Source organism: Silene latifolia, chromosome 10 (assembly GCF_048544455.1).
Source record: "Silene latifolia isolate original U9 population chromosome 10, ASM4854445v1, whole genome shotgun sequence".
Classification (NCBI taxonomy): Eukaryota; Viridiplantae; Streptophyta; class Magnoliopsida; order Caryophyllales; family Caryophyllaceae; genus Silene; species Silene latifolia.
Window position 1 is genome coordinate 144,465,182 of NC_133535.1, and position 19,513 is coordinate 144,484,694.

Here is a 19,513-nt window from a genome sequence, read left to right on the forward strand (position 1 = left end):
ACCCGAACTGAGAATCTGAACTTGAAATGACCAACTGGAATATTTATTGTTGCTCATCCCTCATTATCCCTAAATACTTTGATCATAATTGATCTAAAACTTGCCTAAACCCGAAATGACCGACTCGACCCGACCCAACCCAACCCAATCCAACCTGAATTTTTTAAACCTGAAATAATAAAAGGTTTCTTTTGTAACAAACTGTAAATATGTAAGCGTCATGCATTACCCTCCGGAAAAACAAATGTGGTGTTCGAGTTTAAATGCAGTAAATACAAGTTATGCATCATATTATTACTCTTGAATTTAATTTGAGAATGTCTTGGTGTTATTTAGCGATAATGACTACTCGTAAGATAATAAGATTAAAAACTAAAAGTATGTTGCGCATTAGATGGTTATAAACAAGACTAATTTTCTCGATCAAAAATGTCTTTAACCTAATACGAGTAATTTACATGGAAATGATATGAATGATAACTTCAAAATCCTCCTCATCTACCTTATTATTGTACAACAAATCTTTGTGATCAATTTCGATCCTCTGTATTTCTTTTTCTCCAGACCGCTTTGTAAATTGCACTCTTATATAATAATGCGTGCATGATTTTCATTATCACAACTCTATAATGTATGAAAGTTTGGTATCACAAATCCTTATTTTCTTCAATCTTTTGTTTTAGTGTGTGTTTCCACTTGATACCATTCAATTCTTTCGTTAATTTTTAGGTTCTTTCACCTTCCCTTGCACTTTCTTTTCCGTCGACCTCTATTTCCGGTTCTTTCCATCAACTCTTTGTTCCACAAAAACATGCACCATATCGGCAGTTGAACCGGTTTACCAAACCCGAATCCATAAAAGAGCGAAAAACCTTGGGATGAGATTTGAGAAAGCAATGGTGTACCGTGTGCGTTCTCTCTTACTTACGTATAAATTAGTACTCATACATTCTTAGTTCACAGATTTTCTTATTATTGCATGAATGTCGGTATTTCACTATACAGTATAATAATTAACCTTTCAAGAGGTTTTAGGAAAAGGGAGCAGGAAAACATAAACCTTTCCAAATTCCAAGAAAAGAACGTAAGATTATCGACCACATTGCCCTGTCCCTTGTCCCTTTGAATTGTCGCAACTGTTTCATGCACCTATTTTCTCTATTACAACTTCTGCTGAGCGGGATCCATTTTCGAAAGAAGTGCATACATTTCAGCAATTGCTCTCTCAAAGTAAACTTTGGCTTGAGGTCTCTTTACCTGAAACACGCAGACAATACTATGAATACCACATTGCCCGATGTAGAGCTTACAAACTGAATTAATAAAAACTCCAGACCCGAAATAACAGATTCTTATATTTTATCGTAAGTTATATTTCAGCACGGACTATATGGACCATTTATTGTGCAATAAGCCAATAACAGTCCTCCAATGGAACTATCGAAGTAAATTTCATTGTGGCTCAACCAGTCTGTGTTGTTAACAAGTCTGGTAATGCTGCATAAATCCGAACCCTCTACCCCGCCTTAGGTAAGGGCGCCCTAGAGGCGTTGAGGTAAATGATAATGCTATAGAACTTGTAGTGTGGATCATTTGGATTTTTCTTTGCCTTTATTTCTAGTTTAGTGTTTCTTTGGCTAATCTCGATGTTTCTTGCAGTTCATTTCTGGTGCTGTAGTTTTGGTTGCAGTGCCCTGGCCTCTCGCCTGATTTAAAGTTGCACAGACATTGCGTGTAATATTTTTCCTTGTATGCCCAACGTGAACTTTAATAAAGTATAGAGACAAGCAAGGCAGACACCGGAAGAGAGTAGGGGAGTAAGAGACGAACCTTAAAGGTTGGGGTGAGGAGACCGTTTTCCAAGGTAAATGGTTCAGGCACCAATGTCACAGCTTTGACAAATTCAAATCCTCTCAACTGGCCATTAAGAGAAGTTAGAAATAGATCTGAATCCTCCATATTAAGCAGAAAAGTGCGATGAAGAAACTTACCCCAGCATCTCTTCCCACAGCATCCATCTCGGCCAAAACTGCGGCCTTTGCTCTAGGATCGTTACATAGTTGAGCTAAATCATCATACTGCGATGCACGCGATAATAGAAATATGTTAATAAACTGAAGTGTAACAAATGTCATTTTGACCAAAAAAAAAAAAAGTCAGAAGATGAATTTTGTTAGCAACTCTATGTAACATCACTATATGATAGTCATCAAAAGCTAAACATCGATAACACGAAACCAACTTTACCAGCGCCTTATTGTGATTCTAAATACATCAATGCTTGTGAAAATTTGCTCTTACTGAGGTAGGTAGAAACAGTATAAACTACCTTAATGCCCTCTCCAGCAGCCCAAGCGTTCAATACTTCGGGATCCACAGAGATGACTGCTACCAAACTCGAATTGAAGCTATCACCTGACAACAGTTTCAAGCTTATGTTATACTCCCCTCTAAAATACATGACAGTAATGTTAAATTATCTGGGTTGGATTTGAGCCTACCATATACAAAGCACTGCGCTATAAATTTACACTTTGCATATACATTCTCAATTTTCTCCGGTGCTATATACTCGCCCTGTGCTAGTTTAAAGATGTTCTTTTTCCTGCAAGTAAAAAAAAAAACAATAGCCTTGGTAAATAATTCAAAGGACTAGACAACAGTCGTGTTAAGTAATCATGGTTAACAGGTCATTTGCGTTGCCCCGAGTCGGAATTGGCATTTCGGATGCACTGTCAATGGATTATCTCGATATGGCTCAATTATGTTGAAGATAAGAGGCATGAAACAAAGCCAAAATGCTGAATATGAGAAATTACAACAAATGCACTTTACAGTACTGCATCACACTCTCATCGAGGATTCAATTGAATGCCAATTACACAAATCACCTGTCTATTATCTTAAGGCGGCCTCCGGGTAGCCAAAGCCCTATGTCTCCAGTGTGCAGCCATCCATCATTGTCAACAACTTCCCTCCTAGAATAAATCGCATGCAAGTCATTGAATGAAATGTTTCAAGAAAACAAAAGAATAAGCAAATGACAGAAGAGTCGCTACGTCTGAACTTCATCTTTGAAGTAGCCTTTGAAAACAGTGGGGCCTCGAACAGATATTTCTCCACGAGGGTATGGCTGATCCTCAGAGGTGTAATTCATTTCAGGAACGTCCACAAGTTTTACCTCTTTATAGAAAATACAAGGCAGTGTGTCAGTCACCAATTGTCAATAATATCTTCATGTAACTGAGTCATATCTACTAACACGAGAATTGTTTGTATACATCATTAAACACGGATATTATCAGTGAAAAGAAAAACCTAATCACTGCTACGGTGCTACCTTTAAGACAAGAGACAGGACAAGCATGATTCGTTTCGCAGGATCAAAACACAAACATATTAATTATAATGACTATTTGTTGTCTGAGAATGTGAACTGCGAACATTTCTCAAGATAAATCTGGGAAAAAAATTAAGCAGCTGGAAAACTGAAGTGTGGCCATGTTCTGTCAGCCAAAATGCACTCACCACAAGCAGGATTAGGAGAACCAACATGGCCCGACAAGATGTCTCCTTCTTCCATTGAGGTTATTACACAAGACGACTCGGTCATTCCATATCCTTCAACCACTTGGCAGCCAAAGCACCTAAAGGTGAGAAGTTCATAATTTTAGCACAACGGATTATTGACCGAGTGATGGACTATAATATTGGTTTAAAAGGGCACATAATTGCATTATTAGTACTTTTCATCGAAGAAAATTTCTGAGATAAATTTACCAGTGGATCACAATTAACTCACACTTTCAAGAAGTCCAAGACATCAGGTGACAGAGGTGAAGCACCTGATCCCATAAAGCGAACTCTGCCACCTACCTTTGCTTTAATTTTATTGAATACTAGCTTGTCCCAGATGGGCGACGGGTTCCTACCTGAAAAAATTATGAACAATACAATTACAATTGCACTTCAAACTAACAACAGATATTCAAGAACACACAACTACACTAACTCTATGCAGATTGCAGATAGAAGGCAGTGAAAACACATGAACCCCAACAAAACAAAAGGAATGTAACTTACAAATATAAGGGTATAAATCAAATATGCCAAGCTATAAAGAGCTCACAAGATACAGTATAGCTCACAATCCTGGCCATTTCCTAATTTAATATGGAATTTAAGAATGGAAGACAGTTCAACTACTGTCCATTTGAATTGAGCCAAAGATGGTTTGTTTTTTTTAGCTATGGAACACAAATTATACAATGAAGTAAATCAAATGGTCATTAAACCCTTTGTGCTTCATTCTTCATGAAGAAGTAGATAGTCATGCCGTGTTTGTTTGAGGGTCGATGGAAAACAACCTCTGAATCATTGGACTGGATGGATGCACACCCCGAACCTTTCTTACGCACTTGGAATAGTGCACCAGTAACAAGGCGGCTCTTAAAAACAGACAATTATATCAATGGGGAGAGGATAGTAGCCATACAACATAAAAAGCCCATGCTGTAAAGTGTAAACTAGAATACTTGGACACTAAAATGAAGAATGGTGGAGAAAGATACAATACCATTTAATATAGCTTGCTTTTTTGAGTTATAAGCTAAATTAAAGAGTCGTTCCTTAAGAGCACCAGAAGTCTTGACAGCATTAACAATCCTAGGACACAAAACAATATCAGAGACACAAGGGTGTTCCGAAATCAAACCCATGGTTATATTTCTGAATGGCACTTAACAGTTAACAGTGACTTACCCTGCATAAATTCTGTTGTACAGGCGAGGAACACTACAGAAAATGGTTGGACGTAACTCCAGCAAATCATCCATCAACTTCAAGTTGTCCTATAAAACAAACAATGTACAACTTGATTGACTTCTAGCCGTAAAATTGTTCTTTCAACCATGGTATTAAATTACGGCTCCAATCTTGAGCTCGGAAGCGATTGTTGCGGCCTAAGGTTGATCATTAATGCGACCAATACCGCCTCAAAATGCAGTAGCAGTAACCTCATGAACTTTATAACTCGATCGTGAAGCGATTTCATGGCAAATATTTAATACCATGCTTTTAACATTCCATTAGTTGAAAAAAAAAATTGCAGATAGCACACCAAGACCCCACCATCACCACAAAAGAAGAGACAAAAATATTGGCTTCAAACAATAGTTCCGACTCTTTTAACTTAGAGTCCAGTTGATTTTGATGATAAATAGATCATATATTCTGAAGTAGGACGTCATAGTATGATAAAAGAAATCACACATATGACCAATATGCAGCGAGCTAAGCCAGGCAAATAAGCCTCCACTAAGCTTCCTCTAAAAGAATAAGTAGTCTAACATCTATGAAAAATGTGAGGCTAAAATAACACAAATCACCTACCCCTTGGTAAAAACCAACAGCAACACCATAGTAGGCTGACATAATCTGGTTCGCCCTTTCATATATGTGTGCCAAAGGAAGATAGGATATGTAGCTGTGACATTCAGAAAGTTAGAGAGTATATACAGAATTACACAGGAAAAAAGGAGAAATACATTTACCTACGTGTAAGAATCTTTCGATTTACAAAAATTTTCATTTCGAGTGCCTGAGGTTTGACTAGTTCCACTAAAGAGATACCAGGTTCCTAGCACAATTCCACTATGGATACTGGAGATTTGAATGGTTTCATTTTGGGCACCTAAGGTTTGGACATACTTCCACTTTGGGTGTCTTTCAGCTTTAACTACAACCATTATTTTTTATTTATTGATGCAACATATAAGGGGCTGTTTGGTTGACACTTGAAAAACATAGGAATTGGAAAATCCCATGAATTGCAAAAACATGGGTTGTTTGGTTGCCATATTTTTTGGAAAATGGAGGAATTAGAAGTTCCCAGGAACTTCCAATACCTATATGATGTAGGAATTGACTTACCTACTCCCCCCTTGGTCATTGGAAGTTCCCATGAAATTTAATTCCTACATGAGCAACCAAACACTTTTGCCAAATTCACCCGAATTGGACTAATTCCTACATGAGCAACCAAACACTTTAGCCAAATTCACCCGAATTGGATGCAGGAACTTAATTCCCATGAAATTAAACTTCCTAGGAAAATTAAGTTCCTTGATCAACCAAACGACTCCTAAGTATATAACTTTTCTATTCCATGGTTTGTTTGGGTGTTATTTTATTTTGAGTTACCAAAAAAAAAATTATATCAATATAATAAATTTTCAAAATATTTTGAAATTTTTCTTAAAAAATTCAAATGAGTTATTTGAGCGGGTTGTTATAATTATTTTTGTAAAATACATTTTGCGAAATGTGACCCAATTTTATGATATCATATAATACTATACGGGGTAAGAACTAAGGAATATATTATATAAAGTCAAAAACAAAGCATTAACTCAAATGTTGATCCAAAATTTATTACTAAAGCCAAAATATTAACTCAAATGTTGATACAATAATAATAATCATAAATCATATACAAGTATAATATAATAGGATTATTGTAAAATATATAAAGCCAAAGACAATGAACTAAGAAATTTATATCTATGAAAAAAATAAGGAAAACATTTCAAAAATTATACTTACACATCCGTGGGACAACACAACAAAAATGTTTTACATCACATTAATAGTTAGAAAGTTAAATTTAATTAGAGGTACCATAGTAAGACAACATAAACCTTACGCACCCAAAGTGGAACTAGTTCAAACCTTAGGTACCCAAATATGGATTTTTCCAAAGCTCACACATCCAAAATGGATAGTTTCCTTGGATATACTTACACATCCGTGGGGTGAAACTTGATCATGTGGCTCATACCAGCAGAACTTGTAATCAAATTTCCATGTGTCAATACAACTCCCTTCAAGAAAAAAACATAAGCTTTTAGCACATCAAGATATGTCATCTACTCATCTACATGCAAATACAGAGAGACTGTACCTTTGGTGTCCCTGTAGTGCCGCTAGTATAACAAATTGTTGCAACGTCCTCTGGTGTGGGAGGGCAGAAGGCCCGAAGACTTTTTTGGCCCTGAAATCGTATTTATCAACATATACACTATATTGCTGGCTAAACATATTTAAAAAAAAAGGATGCATTTGACTACTAACAAGCAAATAGAAACCCAATAACTTTGATTCTAAAGTGGATTGGAAATATGTCACTCTAAAGAGCCAATAGAAGAGTAACGGTACAAGAATAACGGTAAGGAAACAAAGCGAAGGTGCCATGGATAATCCACTACCTTAGAAGTGAATCACCCTTGATATAATGTGGTCAACTCTTAGACATCGCCCCTAAGGTTACCATAATGCTCCTCCAAATGTTGCATCCACAAGGAAGAAATATATAACTCAAATGTAGCTACTTAGATCGTTTTGAGAACATACGAAATTAGTATTGAGGAAAACTCGGCAATTCGCTAAGGGAAATTCTACATCGTACACCTGAGTTTTTGGGTTTCTAAGTTGTAACCCCTACATTTTTGAAATTACATGGTGTATCCTTGAAATCCATAGTCTCTAGAATGACCACCTTCAAGCGTACAAAAAAAAAATTAAAAAAAAAAAAAGAATGACCTCCTTCAACCCTTCTATTAATTCTTTTTCTCTCCCAGTAACCCTCCTTCAATCTCCATTGAGTCCATTCTCACTCATTAACATCATCTCATCCTCCTCTACGAGATCAGTCACAAACCACCTTTAACAACCACAAACTACCATTGATACCTCCATGAACCATGATGAAAATGGTGGGTTGATGTATTACTGGGTAGGTTCCTGGATTATTGGCCGGGTTCATGGGTTAATAGGTAGGTATATGTGTGGGTTAATAGATGATTGGCTAGGTTAACGGGTTGATTAGTGGACCAATTAAAGGACCAAATTAACAAACATAAAATCAATAAGGTCATAGTAGAGACTAAGAATAGGGTAACCAGTAGAATAAAAAAAATGGCACGGGGACCACGTAGAAAACTAAAAATTTCAGGGTTACACCATAAAATATCCCTTTCGCTAATTGTAAATGGCGCATAAAAAGGTTCAATTTATGTTAGAAGTATGGAGCAAATTCTAAGAACTAGATGTAATGCGTGGATAGACGCTACATCTCGACCATTCACCACATGCTTTGCCTCAACTGTGATTAGCAGATGACTAAAAGATGACTCAATAGTTTTGAATAAGATATAAGAAATGGAGGAACTATAAAGTTATTAATTAAATAAAGCCACGGTGATCTTTTTAATGAATATAATTATTTATCCCACCAGAGTTTAGAGTAAGCAAAGCACACAGAAGTTACCTGACTTAATAGTTTTGAATAAGATATAAGAGTGACTCCTGATGCCTGAGGAAGTGAGGGCAAGTGCTCATCCACCCCTCCAACTACCTGTGCAACATGCAATGTCAACACTGACGTAATTCTCAAGCAAAATGCCACAACAATAGATTGCTATCTATTACGCCATGTAAGGTTCTGAGAGAGCCTACCACTATCACACGAACAGTAGGAATCTCCGATAGAAAGCTCAACAACTGCGATTTCCACAAACAGAACACAAATTAGTGGGAAATAGTGCAAACAGATAATACACTATACTTGCAACATGAGAAACCATTAAACGGAACACAAATTAGCGGGAAATAATGCAAACAGATAATACACTATACTTGTAACATGAGAAACCATTGATCACTTCCTTGTAAAACTCTTTCCACTAATAGGAATATTTATAATAGTTGGGCCTCAATTATCACCTTAAGGTTTTGGTTGAGATGGTTCATCTATCATGGTATCAGAGCCAGTGTGACCGAAGGTCACGGGTTCAAATCCTGGCAATCTCAAAACTCCTCAAAAACTCGAAGTGGAAACCCAGCACACGGTATGTGGGAGCCGGTGCATAATTAACCACTCTTCAAGCCCAACGGGCATTTGAGTGAGGGAGCGTAATAGGAATATTTATAATAGTTGGGCCTCAATTATCACCTTAAGGTTTTGGTTGAGATGGTTCATCTATCATCCACCACTTCAGTTTGTATTCTAAGAGAAACTTCCTCAAGACTATTAAAAGGTAATTCTTTATTTAATTTTCATGTTCGCATCACGACCCATAAACTAGTTGATGGAATATAAAACTAAAGACGAGGTGAATAGGAGAGAATAGCATATTAGAATATTGGATATACAGAGTTTAATGTAATATGATGAGATCACGATATACCATTATTTTTCAAGGCTCACTACGATATGAGTTATTTGTTAACGGGGTAATGGATATCAAACAAAAGATGAAATAGAGGGAAATGATGGTGTTGAAGAAAAGATAAAAAGGGGATGAAGGAGTGGTGAGAGAACTATTACTACCGTTAGTACCGTATCAGGGTAAGGAGATACCATAGGAGGGAGGTGTTCAACTATTTATTTACAATAAAACCGAATTCCAAGCGCCCATATATAAATTATTGTGTCCTTACTCTTTTCATGTGTACCTATGTACATCTATATATATGAATTTCTCCTATTTAATCATATAAAACTTTCCATTCAAACAATTTTTAATACAAGATATCAGAGCCGAGAATAACGGCAAAACCACGTCGGATAACATCACGTAAGATTGGAAATTGTATCTCACATTCTCACACAAAAAAAACAAAAACTTTCTTAGCACCCACCCTCTCGGCCACCACCAAATCGACACCCATGCCCAACAACAATGTCATACACATACTCCCTTCACTACATCTCTTTTTCCACTTGACTTCCTTCGAGTCCTTCCTTTTAGTCTCCTTTATCTATAGTTTTCCACCATGGCGACCTCTTCTAGCCAACTCCATCACCTTCACCAACATCTGGATCGACTAATTACCATGAGCGTCAATATAATCAATTAAACATCATCCTTTCTCTCCTAGTGGACGCACAACTGAATTTACCGCCATGACCTCGACTACCTTTTGGCATTCATCTCTCTGCCTCACCACTCCAACTTCTTCCTCCCTTAATACCAGCACGCCTCACCGTCTTTTAAAAACTGTCAAAAATGGAGGGAAATACAAAAACTGCCATGATCAGAAACGCCACTGAACCCTATAGCAATTTACCACCAAGAACAAAACAATCTCTCTTTTCTCTTCACCATTTCCGCCCTTTTTACCATCCTTTTCTCCAGTACAAAACACACTTCTACTTCAGCGTCGTCCCTCCAAGAAGTTAACAACACTTCAAGATTCTCAACACGTATAGGCCTCTCATCATCATTTTCCTATATCCACCAGGGACCACCACCCCCACAGCCTACTATTATTCTTTGTGTTTTCCTTCATTACCCCCATGACAATTATTTTTTATTCCGCTACGCCCTTGGCCTTAATTACTTCAATACTTCATTCTGCCACAATTTCCTCTCTTCTACAGACTACATCACTCGGTCTGCTCATTTAGAACTTCATTTTCTTCAAATTATTTTGAACTTTTGTAAACTGTTTATGTGGATCTCATCTGAAATTTTATGGACTTTAATGAGACGAAAATATAAAAATGAGAGAATTATGGTCAAGATAACATTATTCAAATAACCTTGTAAAGTCAAATAACCTTAAACTGTTTGGGTTCTTCATTTATAGTATAATGATAAATACAATAAACTTAGTTATCTATCAAGTTGCCGTCTTAGCTCAGTGGTAGAGCGCGTGGCTTTTAACCACGTGGTCGTGGGTTTGATCCCCACAGACGGCGTTGTATTTATTTTAATTTTTATTAATACCTTTGTTATTTGCAAGAGCTACACACTTTTCTGAATCAGTTCCTCTCCCGTAAGACACTATCGTGCACAAGCTATTATAAGGCCGTTGTACATTAAAACATTTACGGAATGCATTTTACCAAATTAAACTTCCTCCGTCCTGATCATTTCTTTACCTTTGATCAAAATATGTCTCGCAATGAATATAAAAGGGTAAACAAATGACTATGACGGAAAGAGTATTGGTTTTTCTTGGGTTTCTTGTATTTTTTTGTTGGTAAAATCAAAGCCATGAATATACAATTAATCTAATCTACTGAGTGTAAATTATTTGTCACCCTATCGCACATTTGCAGTTGTTGACTTATCGGAGTTGAAATTACAAAAAATCAAGTTAAATTAAATTAAGTTAAATTTCTCGTTTTTCACTGTGTGTTCAAGCTTGGATTATTGTTTGCTCAGCAATGTTTGCACTTGGTCAAGGAAAAACTTAAACATACATTTTGGTGTTCAAATGCAGGTCTTCGTTTAGAATATCGTTTTTGTTTGCTAGTCGATTTTTCAAGTTTACAGTATAATGATAAATATAGTAAACTTAGTTTTCTATCAAGCTGCCGTCTTAGCTCAGTGGTAGAGCGCGTGGCTTTTAACCACGTGGTCGTGGGTTCGATCCCCACAGATGGCGTGTATTTATTTTAATTTTAAGCAGCTGCTTCCTCTGTATTTTTTTTTTATATAGCTGATTTAAGTAAACATCATTGAAGATGACCTTAGTTCCAATCAAATCTCAAATCTCTAGTATCCCAAATTTTTAACCAAGTAAAAGACCATGCGCATCAGAAAAACTCACAGCATTCAATGTGCTCGGTACACAAAAAATAGCCTGTATGTCAGCATGATTCACTATATATTTTACAGCATCTGGACCTGTTTTACAGTCAAGTCAAACAAGCTAATTTCAGAACTCAGTGGACTTTGACAAAATAAACGAGGTATTATAAAAACGTACAAGAGCTGAGTGGATAATACCAAGTGTATCATATAAAGGAACTGAGATAAATGAATAAGCTGAGCAAGCATGATCCACAACTATCCACTCTGGTCTGTTGACAAAATAGAGTCCAACACTCATTCCCTGTCAGAAACAAATAGTGGAACATTAAGAGACGTGCAAAATAGGTTGAAAATCAGTCTGAAAATAGACTTATGCGGAAGCTACAGATTTCGATTCTAAAATTGGGGTAAAATGCTTCACGTGATTCAAATGGAATAAAACAGAAAGAATACAACTGAGATAACAACAACAACAACATCAGAGCCTTAATCCCAAAATGATTTGGGGTCGGCTGACATGAATCATCTTTTCGAACCGTCCATTGGTGAACGCACGCCTCAAAATGCGAATAAAAAAAGGGAAGATGAAAAACAAAAAGGAAGAGCGAAAATGTAATGGAAAGTCAAGGTGAACTTAGGGGACAACTGAAAAAAAAAATAGACGAGATTCGAATGGAATAAAACATAAAGAATACTACACATAAATCATGTTCCTATTTCTGATGGAACCAAAGACTCACAATTACGTGGTTGTGATATGATGGAATAAACTCTTTGTGCTTCATTTAATTGTGAAGGAGTCGTTAGATGTAATTTTAATCATGGGGTCTTGGTCACTGTCATGGTGGCAGTTTTCGGGCCTTATCTCACTCAAAGTGGCCAGTATAGGCTAAAAATGTGGTAAATTACTGTTCAGTTATTCCTCCTACTTAGTAAAGAGGAATGAACACTCATTACATTAATTCATGATGGTGCATGCTAGTTTCAGCTTCAAGTGCACGTATTACGCAAAGAAACTCAACTCCATTGAATGTATGAGTTTTATACATCTAATCGTTTTGTGAAACATGCGTAAGCTAACCTTGGCGAACTATAAATAGAAGAGCATTGCGGGGAACCGCGGATACAACATTAATTCAGTCATCTACAATAATAGATATTGTGAGAATTAAAGAGAGCCACTTTGTAGTAAAGAACTTGAGAAAATTCAAGTTAGTGCGAGTTCCACATAAATTTAGTTGTGTGCGAGATATATTATATTCCATCCATTTTTTGGGTGAAGATTTGTAATCCTACTATTATATTATAGTGGAAGAATTGGACTCCTAATCCGCGGTCTTTTACCTATTTGGGTTTTCCGCGTAACCAAGATATTCTTGCTGTTGCTGTTTATTTTAGCTGCAATATTTTTCTCTCTCCATCGAAATTACACAGAGGGAAATATAAATTTTCCCAACATTTTGCAACTGTTTCTTGATAATCGGACGCGGATCAGAGTTGCGGCTGATATCTAAAACCATGCTCGAAAAAACCTATCTATATTGTTAACCTAGAGATAAGGCTACATCACTACATCTGATCTCCATTACCCTCTCATATGCGGAACCCCTTGGGACATTGGGGTAATGCTGTTCTTTTAATACATGTAAAATCAGTGGAGCTCGTTAGTTTTCAGCCTCACCTTATCCCACCACTTGCGAGACCATTAAGGCACCTGGGGTAATGTTGGTTTTCGAAATAAAAACATGTAATCAGTGGAGGCTGTTAGTTCTCAGCCTCACATCACCACTTTGGATCAAACGTAATCCTTACGAGAGAGAAATGAAGATTAGAAGCACTGGACTTACTTTGGATAGTCCAAAGTTCTGAAGGGCAGATCCTACAGCCGACCGAGCAGTACTCACTTCTCCGTATGTTGTCCATTTGTACCTTCAGAATCAACAAAATCAAATGAACAAAATTTCTATTGACAATTATCATCGATGTGGTCACCAACTAATAACATTACCCAAGTGCCTCAACGGGGTCTTGCAAATAGCGGGTTAACAGAGGTCGGATGTACGGGACCATACCTCTATGTTAAAAACACAGAGGTTGTTTCTAAACCCGAAAAGAAAATTGCATTGAAAATTGCGGCAAAATAAATTCTAATCGAGTGACATACTCTCCTACTGTTCCATCAACCCGCACTCGAGTACCCAAGTACTTGTAGTCTGGAAAACTTTCAACTGCATGTCTGCACAAATTTTGCACAGCTTACAAGATGTTAACAGAAATACTTAAAACAACTGTACAACATTCTATTGCTAACAAGAAAAAAGATCTCACACAAAGTTATCATGCAGTGTCCCAATCTCAGGATGGTTTGGAAATCTAGTAACCAGTTGCAGTGGGGATCGAGCAGACCTGCTCAAAATTATGACAAAGCAAGGTGTTAATAAATAACAAAACTAATAACAAGAAACATGAGACAACCAAATGCAAAAGTACACCGATTCAGAAACTCATCAGGAAACAGCTAACCTGTACACATTCCACTTTCCTGTGTGTAGCTTCTCAGGAAGGACTACACTGTACAGGTCGCCTACAAAATATCAAGCGTCAGAACTTTGTGAACAAGTAAATCTAAAGGGGGACATTTTGTTGAACATAGCTTAAATCCTGAAGGACTTGACACATACTGACGACAAGCCACCAAATGTTAAACAAAAAATCTCCTCATCTTCCGCGAAGAACAAATTACAAAACCAGTTCTGTATATTTCCTTGTCCTTTTTCCTTTATAGAAGAGAGACTTCCCTCCATTAAGAATTGGTTGTTTATCTTCAAAACATAGAACTTTAATTTGAATCAGTCATGTTAAGTGCTGGTAACCGCATTGTATAACAAGACCGACATAGTAAATTAATGATATATGTACTCTGCTTCTTAAGGCATCCCCTCAATAACTGCGTTTCTCTAGCCATTGAGTATAATCTTTAGGTAAATGTTTGAGATATTTGTCCTGTATCATACTTTATTATGTCACTCCACAAAGGTCAAAGCCAAATGACAAATATCTCAAGCATACGCAATCAACGTCAGCAACAGCTCTAGACCATATGACATTTAATTCACTCCACACTGAAATTGCATGTCGCTTGGTCCATGCATAATTTAAGTAACGAATGAGACTAATAAGATAACAATCATAGACGAAACTCTCTTCACTAAGTGGCCTATGATACATTAAGTGAAGAGTTAAGATTGGGGAGATTGTAGCTTCCCAATAAATGGCAACTCCTAGTAGATCAAGTATCCAAACTATCATCCATGAGACGACAGTTCCTCCTCAATAGCTTGCATAGCTCGACATATTGACAATGGGAACAAAAAACCCATATCTCTCATGAATCTCTAGGAGTTCTTTTAGTACATAGTAAAAGAAGCCTTCCAACCACAGTAAACACTTCATTGCCAAGGTTGATTTCACAACAATGGCCATGACAATTTTTTGCACCTCTTAGTAGTGGTAAATGGGCGCTGACATGATAAGGAAAAGCCGCTTTGAAGTTATGCTATAACAGTATTCTTCAACTTTAAACATAACCGATTATGAAGGGAGATCCTTACTCCCATTAAAGTTGATATTCCAACGAATGTAAACTATAATTAGAATAGATTTATAGATAGCAAGAAGCAACGACATCTCCACATGACAGACATTTGACGCCAAGGCTGTCTTTCCAAATCTACTGAAGCATAAAGAGAGAGTAAAGCTGTATTTTTGAATCATCTGTCATTTATATCCTCACTGGTACAAACAAAATGAACTAAACAAATGACTGCTGTCCCTTTATCTCCACTCAACAATTAAGCCATAACCAACACTAGTAAAACTGGAAAAGACACAAAGCTCCACCATTATATCGTACCGATATTTTTATGATAAGCAAATCCCATGATCAAAAGGTTCCAAATCTTCAAACGTAAATCCGAAACAACTAAACCCAAAAGCAGAAACTTCAACAACCAATCACTGAAGAACCCACAATGTATAAACCCATTTTTGTCAATTGGGACCAACAACTAATCCAATGCTACATTCCTTCCCCTTTCATTTTCTAAGCTAATTGTTCATACACTGAAAAGGGCAATCACATGGGAATTAGAACACACCCCATCACACATCAGCTATTCTGCTATCCATTCTCAAATACTAATTGTGGGACCAGATCATCCTACAATCTACTACATCAATCCAGTACAATTCATTTTCCTACCGAATCAACAGCAATTATTCATCACCCCCTCTGAAATCAACAATATTATAGCGGAACCAAATTTTTAGCTAGCAGCGAAAATTTCAGGGGCGAACTATCAATGCAATATGCTAAGCTCCAAAAAGTTCGAAAATTTAACTAAAGTTTCAAACATTTCGTTGCTGAGAGGAGTGACCGCCCTTACTAGCCCCCTTAGTTCCACCAATGTAGCAATATAAACATTCAAACCCAATATTGAACTTTCAAACATTGCTATGACATTCACACCCATGACCCATCAATAAAATCAAACAAAAGATACATATATCCACCAACAAATTATTTCCCCCCTCAAAATCTACACAAAGCTACACATTATAATCAGTGGCAGAACCAGGATTTGTTGACTCAACAGGCGAATTACCAATGAAATAAAGTAATCTATAAAAAATCGAAAATTTTATGCACCATTAGTAGTAGTTAATTGGAGCTCACATGATGAGGAAAAGACGCTTTGAAACCCTTCTATTGGAGGTGTCATTTCAACTATGTACACTATAATTAGAATAGATTTTTAGATAGCAATAAGCAATGACATCTCCTCCACGTACAAAACATTTGACACCAAAGAATCGTCCAAATCCACTGAAACATAAAGAGAGGGTAAATAAATTTTTGAATCATCTCTCATTCGCACCCCTGCTAGTACTAAACAATGACAGTCGCCCCTTTATCTCCCCTCAACAATTAAGCCATAAGCATCCTTAGTAAAACTGGAAAAGACAACTGCACTTACTATTGCACCGATAATTTTATGATAAGCAAATCCCATGAACAAAAAGTTCTCAAGTCTTCAAGCATAAATCCGAAACAACTAAACCCAGAAGCAGAAACTTCAACAAACAAACACTGAAGAACCAACAATGTATAAACCCATTTATGTCAATTGGGACCAACAACCAATCCAATGCTACATTCCTTCCCCTTTCATTTCCTAAGGTAGTTGTCCATACACTGAAAAGAGCAATAATAAGGGGATTAGAACACACCCAACACACATCAGCTGCTCCATTCTCAAACTCTATCGGTGGGACCGGATCATTCTACAATCTACTCCAACAATAAATCCAATGCTATATTTCTTCCCCTTTCATTTTCGGGCAAAATAATTCTACTACATCAATCCTATACACTCCATTATCATACTCCATATAAACATTTACATTGCTTCAGATTAGTAGCACTCTTAGTTCCGCCACTGACCAACATCCAGCTTTTGTACAAACATATTACTTCCCACATCAAAATGTACACAAAGTAACCCATGATCAGTAGCGGAACCAGGATTTATCGCGAAAATTAAACGGGCAGGGGGACTACCAATAAAATAAAATAAACTTAACAAAAATCGAAAATTTTAACTAAAAGAATTAATCTTTTATTCATTGGTCACTGGCGACCGCACCTGTTAGCCCCCTTAGTTCCGCCACTGCATAAAATGATTTAAAAAAAATAAAACTACCTTTATAAAATTCACCAGCAGTTTGACTTCTGAGAATTACAGAGCCATGATCTTCAGTTTGATTAGATAAAACAAGATGATTTTGGATAGCTCTTAAACGACGTTGAGCAGAAGACTCCATTAATTAAATTCTGGGGAATTTTTTGATTGATTGATTAATATGTGATGAACAAGTGTTTAGTTTGGATCAGACAGATTGAATGAAGTAACACAGGATTGAATTGATTTTTAACGGTGCACGCAATTCTATGATGATGATGATGTTAATAATTGGATTTATTACGACATTTTATTTATTTAATGTTTTACGAGTATTTATTATTGTGATTATGATAGTTGTAGTTAATTATTTAATGTTTTTATGATTAGTTGGAAAATGCAAAGGGATATTCATACATCAAAGATTTTTCAACTATCTTAATTTTGCTTTTTGTGGGTTCAAATTTGTTAAATATGTTTAGATGTGATGCATTAATGTTAATGATAATTTGTTGAACATCTTTGTCTAAGAATTAACTTTGCATAGAATTCAACATATTTTAGTTCCCGTACTAAATTATTAGGCTACAAAAAAACCTAATGAACTTTTTTTATATGTTGAGTTAGTCACAGTTCTTTTCGGCCGAATTGAATGGAACTGAACTGAAATAAGAGTTAAATTTGTGAAGAAATGAAATGAGCTGAACTGAACTGAATGAAGCTCGGCTGAACTGAAATGAATTGAAATTAAGCCAGCAAAAATAGAGGCTTAGTAGAGATTAGATAGATAATAAAAGTTCGGTCGAGTTTATTACTCTCTCTGCCTCTAAGTAAGATCAACTCTCCAATAAGGCAATGATACAAGAATTAAGGAGAGTAATAATGTGTGCGGAAAACTAAGAGTCGAGGAAAATGTGGTGTCACAAATTATGCAGTTAATAGATCATACAACCAGTTGTACCCAGTTGTATGCTCTAGAATCTGACCTATATAATAAAGCTTTCGAGTTTTGTTTTAAAGAAGTCGAGCTATACCATAAAATTTCTGAATTCACTCACTTAAACAAAAAAAATTAACTTTAAGAAAGCTCAATAAAATTACACATAAGCTCGATAAGATATAACCTTGTTGTATGATGTTATTGTACCACTGGAGGTATAATGTTATTTGTGCAAATTATGTGAAACATGAAAAATAACAAAAAGGGTGATTTGCATACTACTACCTATTAAACTCCAAAATTTTCAAATTACTACCTAATAAGTCTAATTTTGCAAATTACTATCTAATACTTTACAACTAAATATATTATACTACTTTGTTGACGGAATTTGCGAATTTGGTACTTATAATTTGCCGGAGCATGTTAAATGACAAGTCTACCCTTAATTAACACACTCCCCCCAATTACCCACCTCACACTCACATTTACCACTCAATCTCTAAAACTTCTCACATACTCCTCCTCAACTCACTGTAAAAGACATTCATCCACCAAAAAGCATCTCACATTCATTCAACGCCAAAAAACCTTCTCCCTGGATTTTGTGTCGTCCACGCTGTCACCAAAGTAGCAGACTTACCACAGTGACATGTTAATAGACTTGAGTTTTGTGAGTGAGAGTTTCTTGAAGATATTAAATTCCAGATCTAAAACATTAAAACCCAGAAAAATTGAAAAATAAAGGTAACTCGTTAACCGGAACAAGAAAGGACAAGAATAATGGTAGAAAAAGAGAAACTAATTAATGGAAACAAGTGTAAAGTTTAAGAGAGAGAAAACTTATCTTTAATGGAGGAGAGGAGAGATGAATTGAAGAAGAAGAAGAAGCTGATAATGGAGGGAGAGTTGTGTTTTGAATGCTTATGGTGAATTGGAGAAGGGTAATATGGGTATAAAGGATGAGGAAGGAAAAGAAAAATTGAAAGAAAGCAAATCTTACCTGAGATTGGTAGAATTAGTTGTGTTTTCCGTCGATTAGGTAGTAGTCTGAGGTTATTTGTAGTTTAATAGGTAGTAGTTCGCAGGTTTCAACATAATATGTAGTAAAATAAAAAAAATCGAACTTTAATAGGTAGTATTTTGCCATTTTTCCTAACAAAAAAGGAATAAAGTAAAGAGTGAACCTTATTATGATGGGTATTGTTAAAAAGGAAATGGTGAACCCA

At 36.2% G+C, this 19,513-nt stretch overlaps 1 protein-coding gene and 2 non-coding genes across 4 annotated transcripts; 2 read left to right on the forward strand and 1 right to left on the reverse strand.

Moving 5' to 3' along the window:
- Positions 1-884: 884 nt before the first annotated feature.
- Positions 885-17,788, reverse strand: LOC141606158 (long chain acyl-CoA synthetase 7, peroxisomal-like). 2 transcript variants are annotated; one of them, XM_074425181.1, is made up of 23 exons: positions 17,366-17,788; positions 14,127-14,187; positions 13,932-14,009; positions 13,768-13,839; positions 13,451-13,532; positions 11,799-11,904; positions 11,620-11,696; positions 8,515-8,559; positions 8,327-8,413; positions 6,962-7,051; positions 6,802-6,881; positions 5,392-5,485; positions 4,762-4,850; positions 4,577-4,665; positions 3,803-3,932; positions 3,529-3,647; positions 3,060-3,183; positions 2,892-2,978; positions 2,502-2,605; positions 2,330-2,415; positions 1,992-2,078; positions 1,831-1,917; positions 885-1,257 (listed from the first exon to the last, which is right to left on the reverse strand). In XM_074425181.1, the coding sequence occupies exons 1-23, from the start codon at positions 17,484-17,486 to the stop codon at positions 1,162-1,164; spliced, it is 2,091 nt and encodes a 696-aa protein (XP_074281282.1). In that variant the 5' UTR covers positions 17,487-17,788; the 3' UTR covers positions 885-1,161. The 2 variants fall into 2 exon arrangements, with proteins under 2 accessions (XP_074281282.1, XP_074281284.1); XM_074425183.1 differs by having other exon boundaries at positions 11,799-12,058; positions 12,250-13,532; positions 17,366-17,612.
- On the forward strand, positions 10,691-10,762 carry TRNAK-UUU (transfer RNA lysine (anticodon UUU)). The gene has a single exon. It is a non-coding gene; the product is annotated as a tRNA-Lys (tRNA).
- Positions 11,383-11,454, forward strand: TRNAK-UUU (transfer RNA lysine (anticodon UUU)). Its single transcript has one exon. It is a non-coding gene; the product is annotated as a tRNA-Lys (tRNA).
- Positions 17,789-19,513: the final 1,725 nt, after the last annotated feature.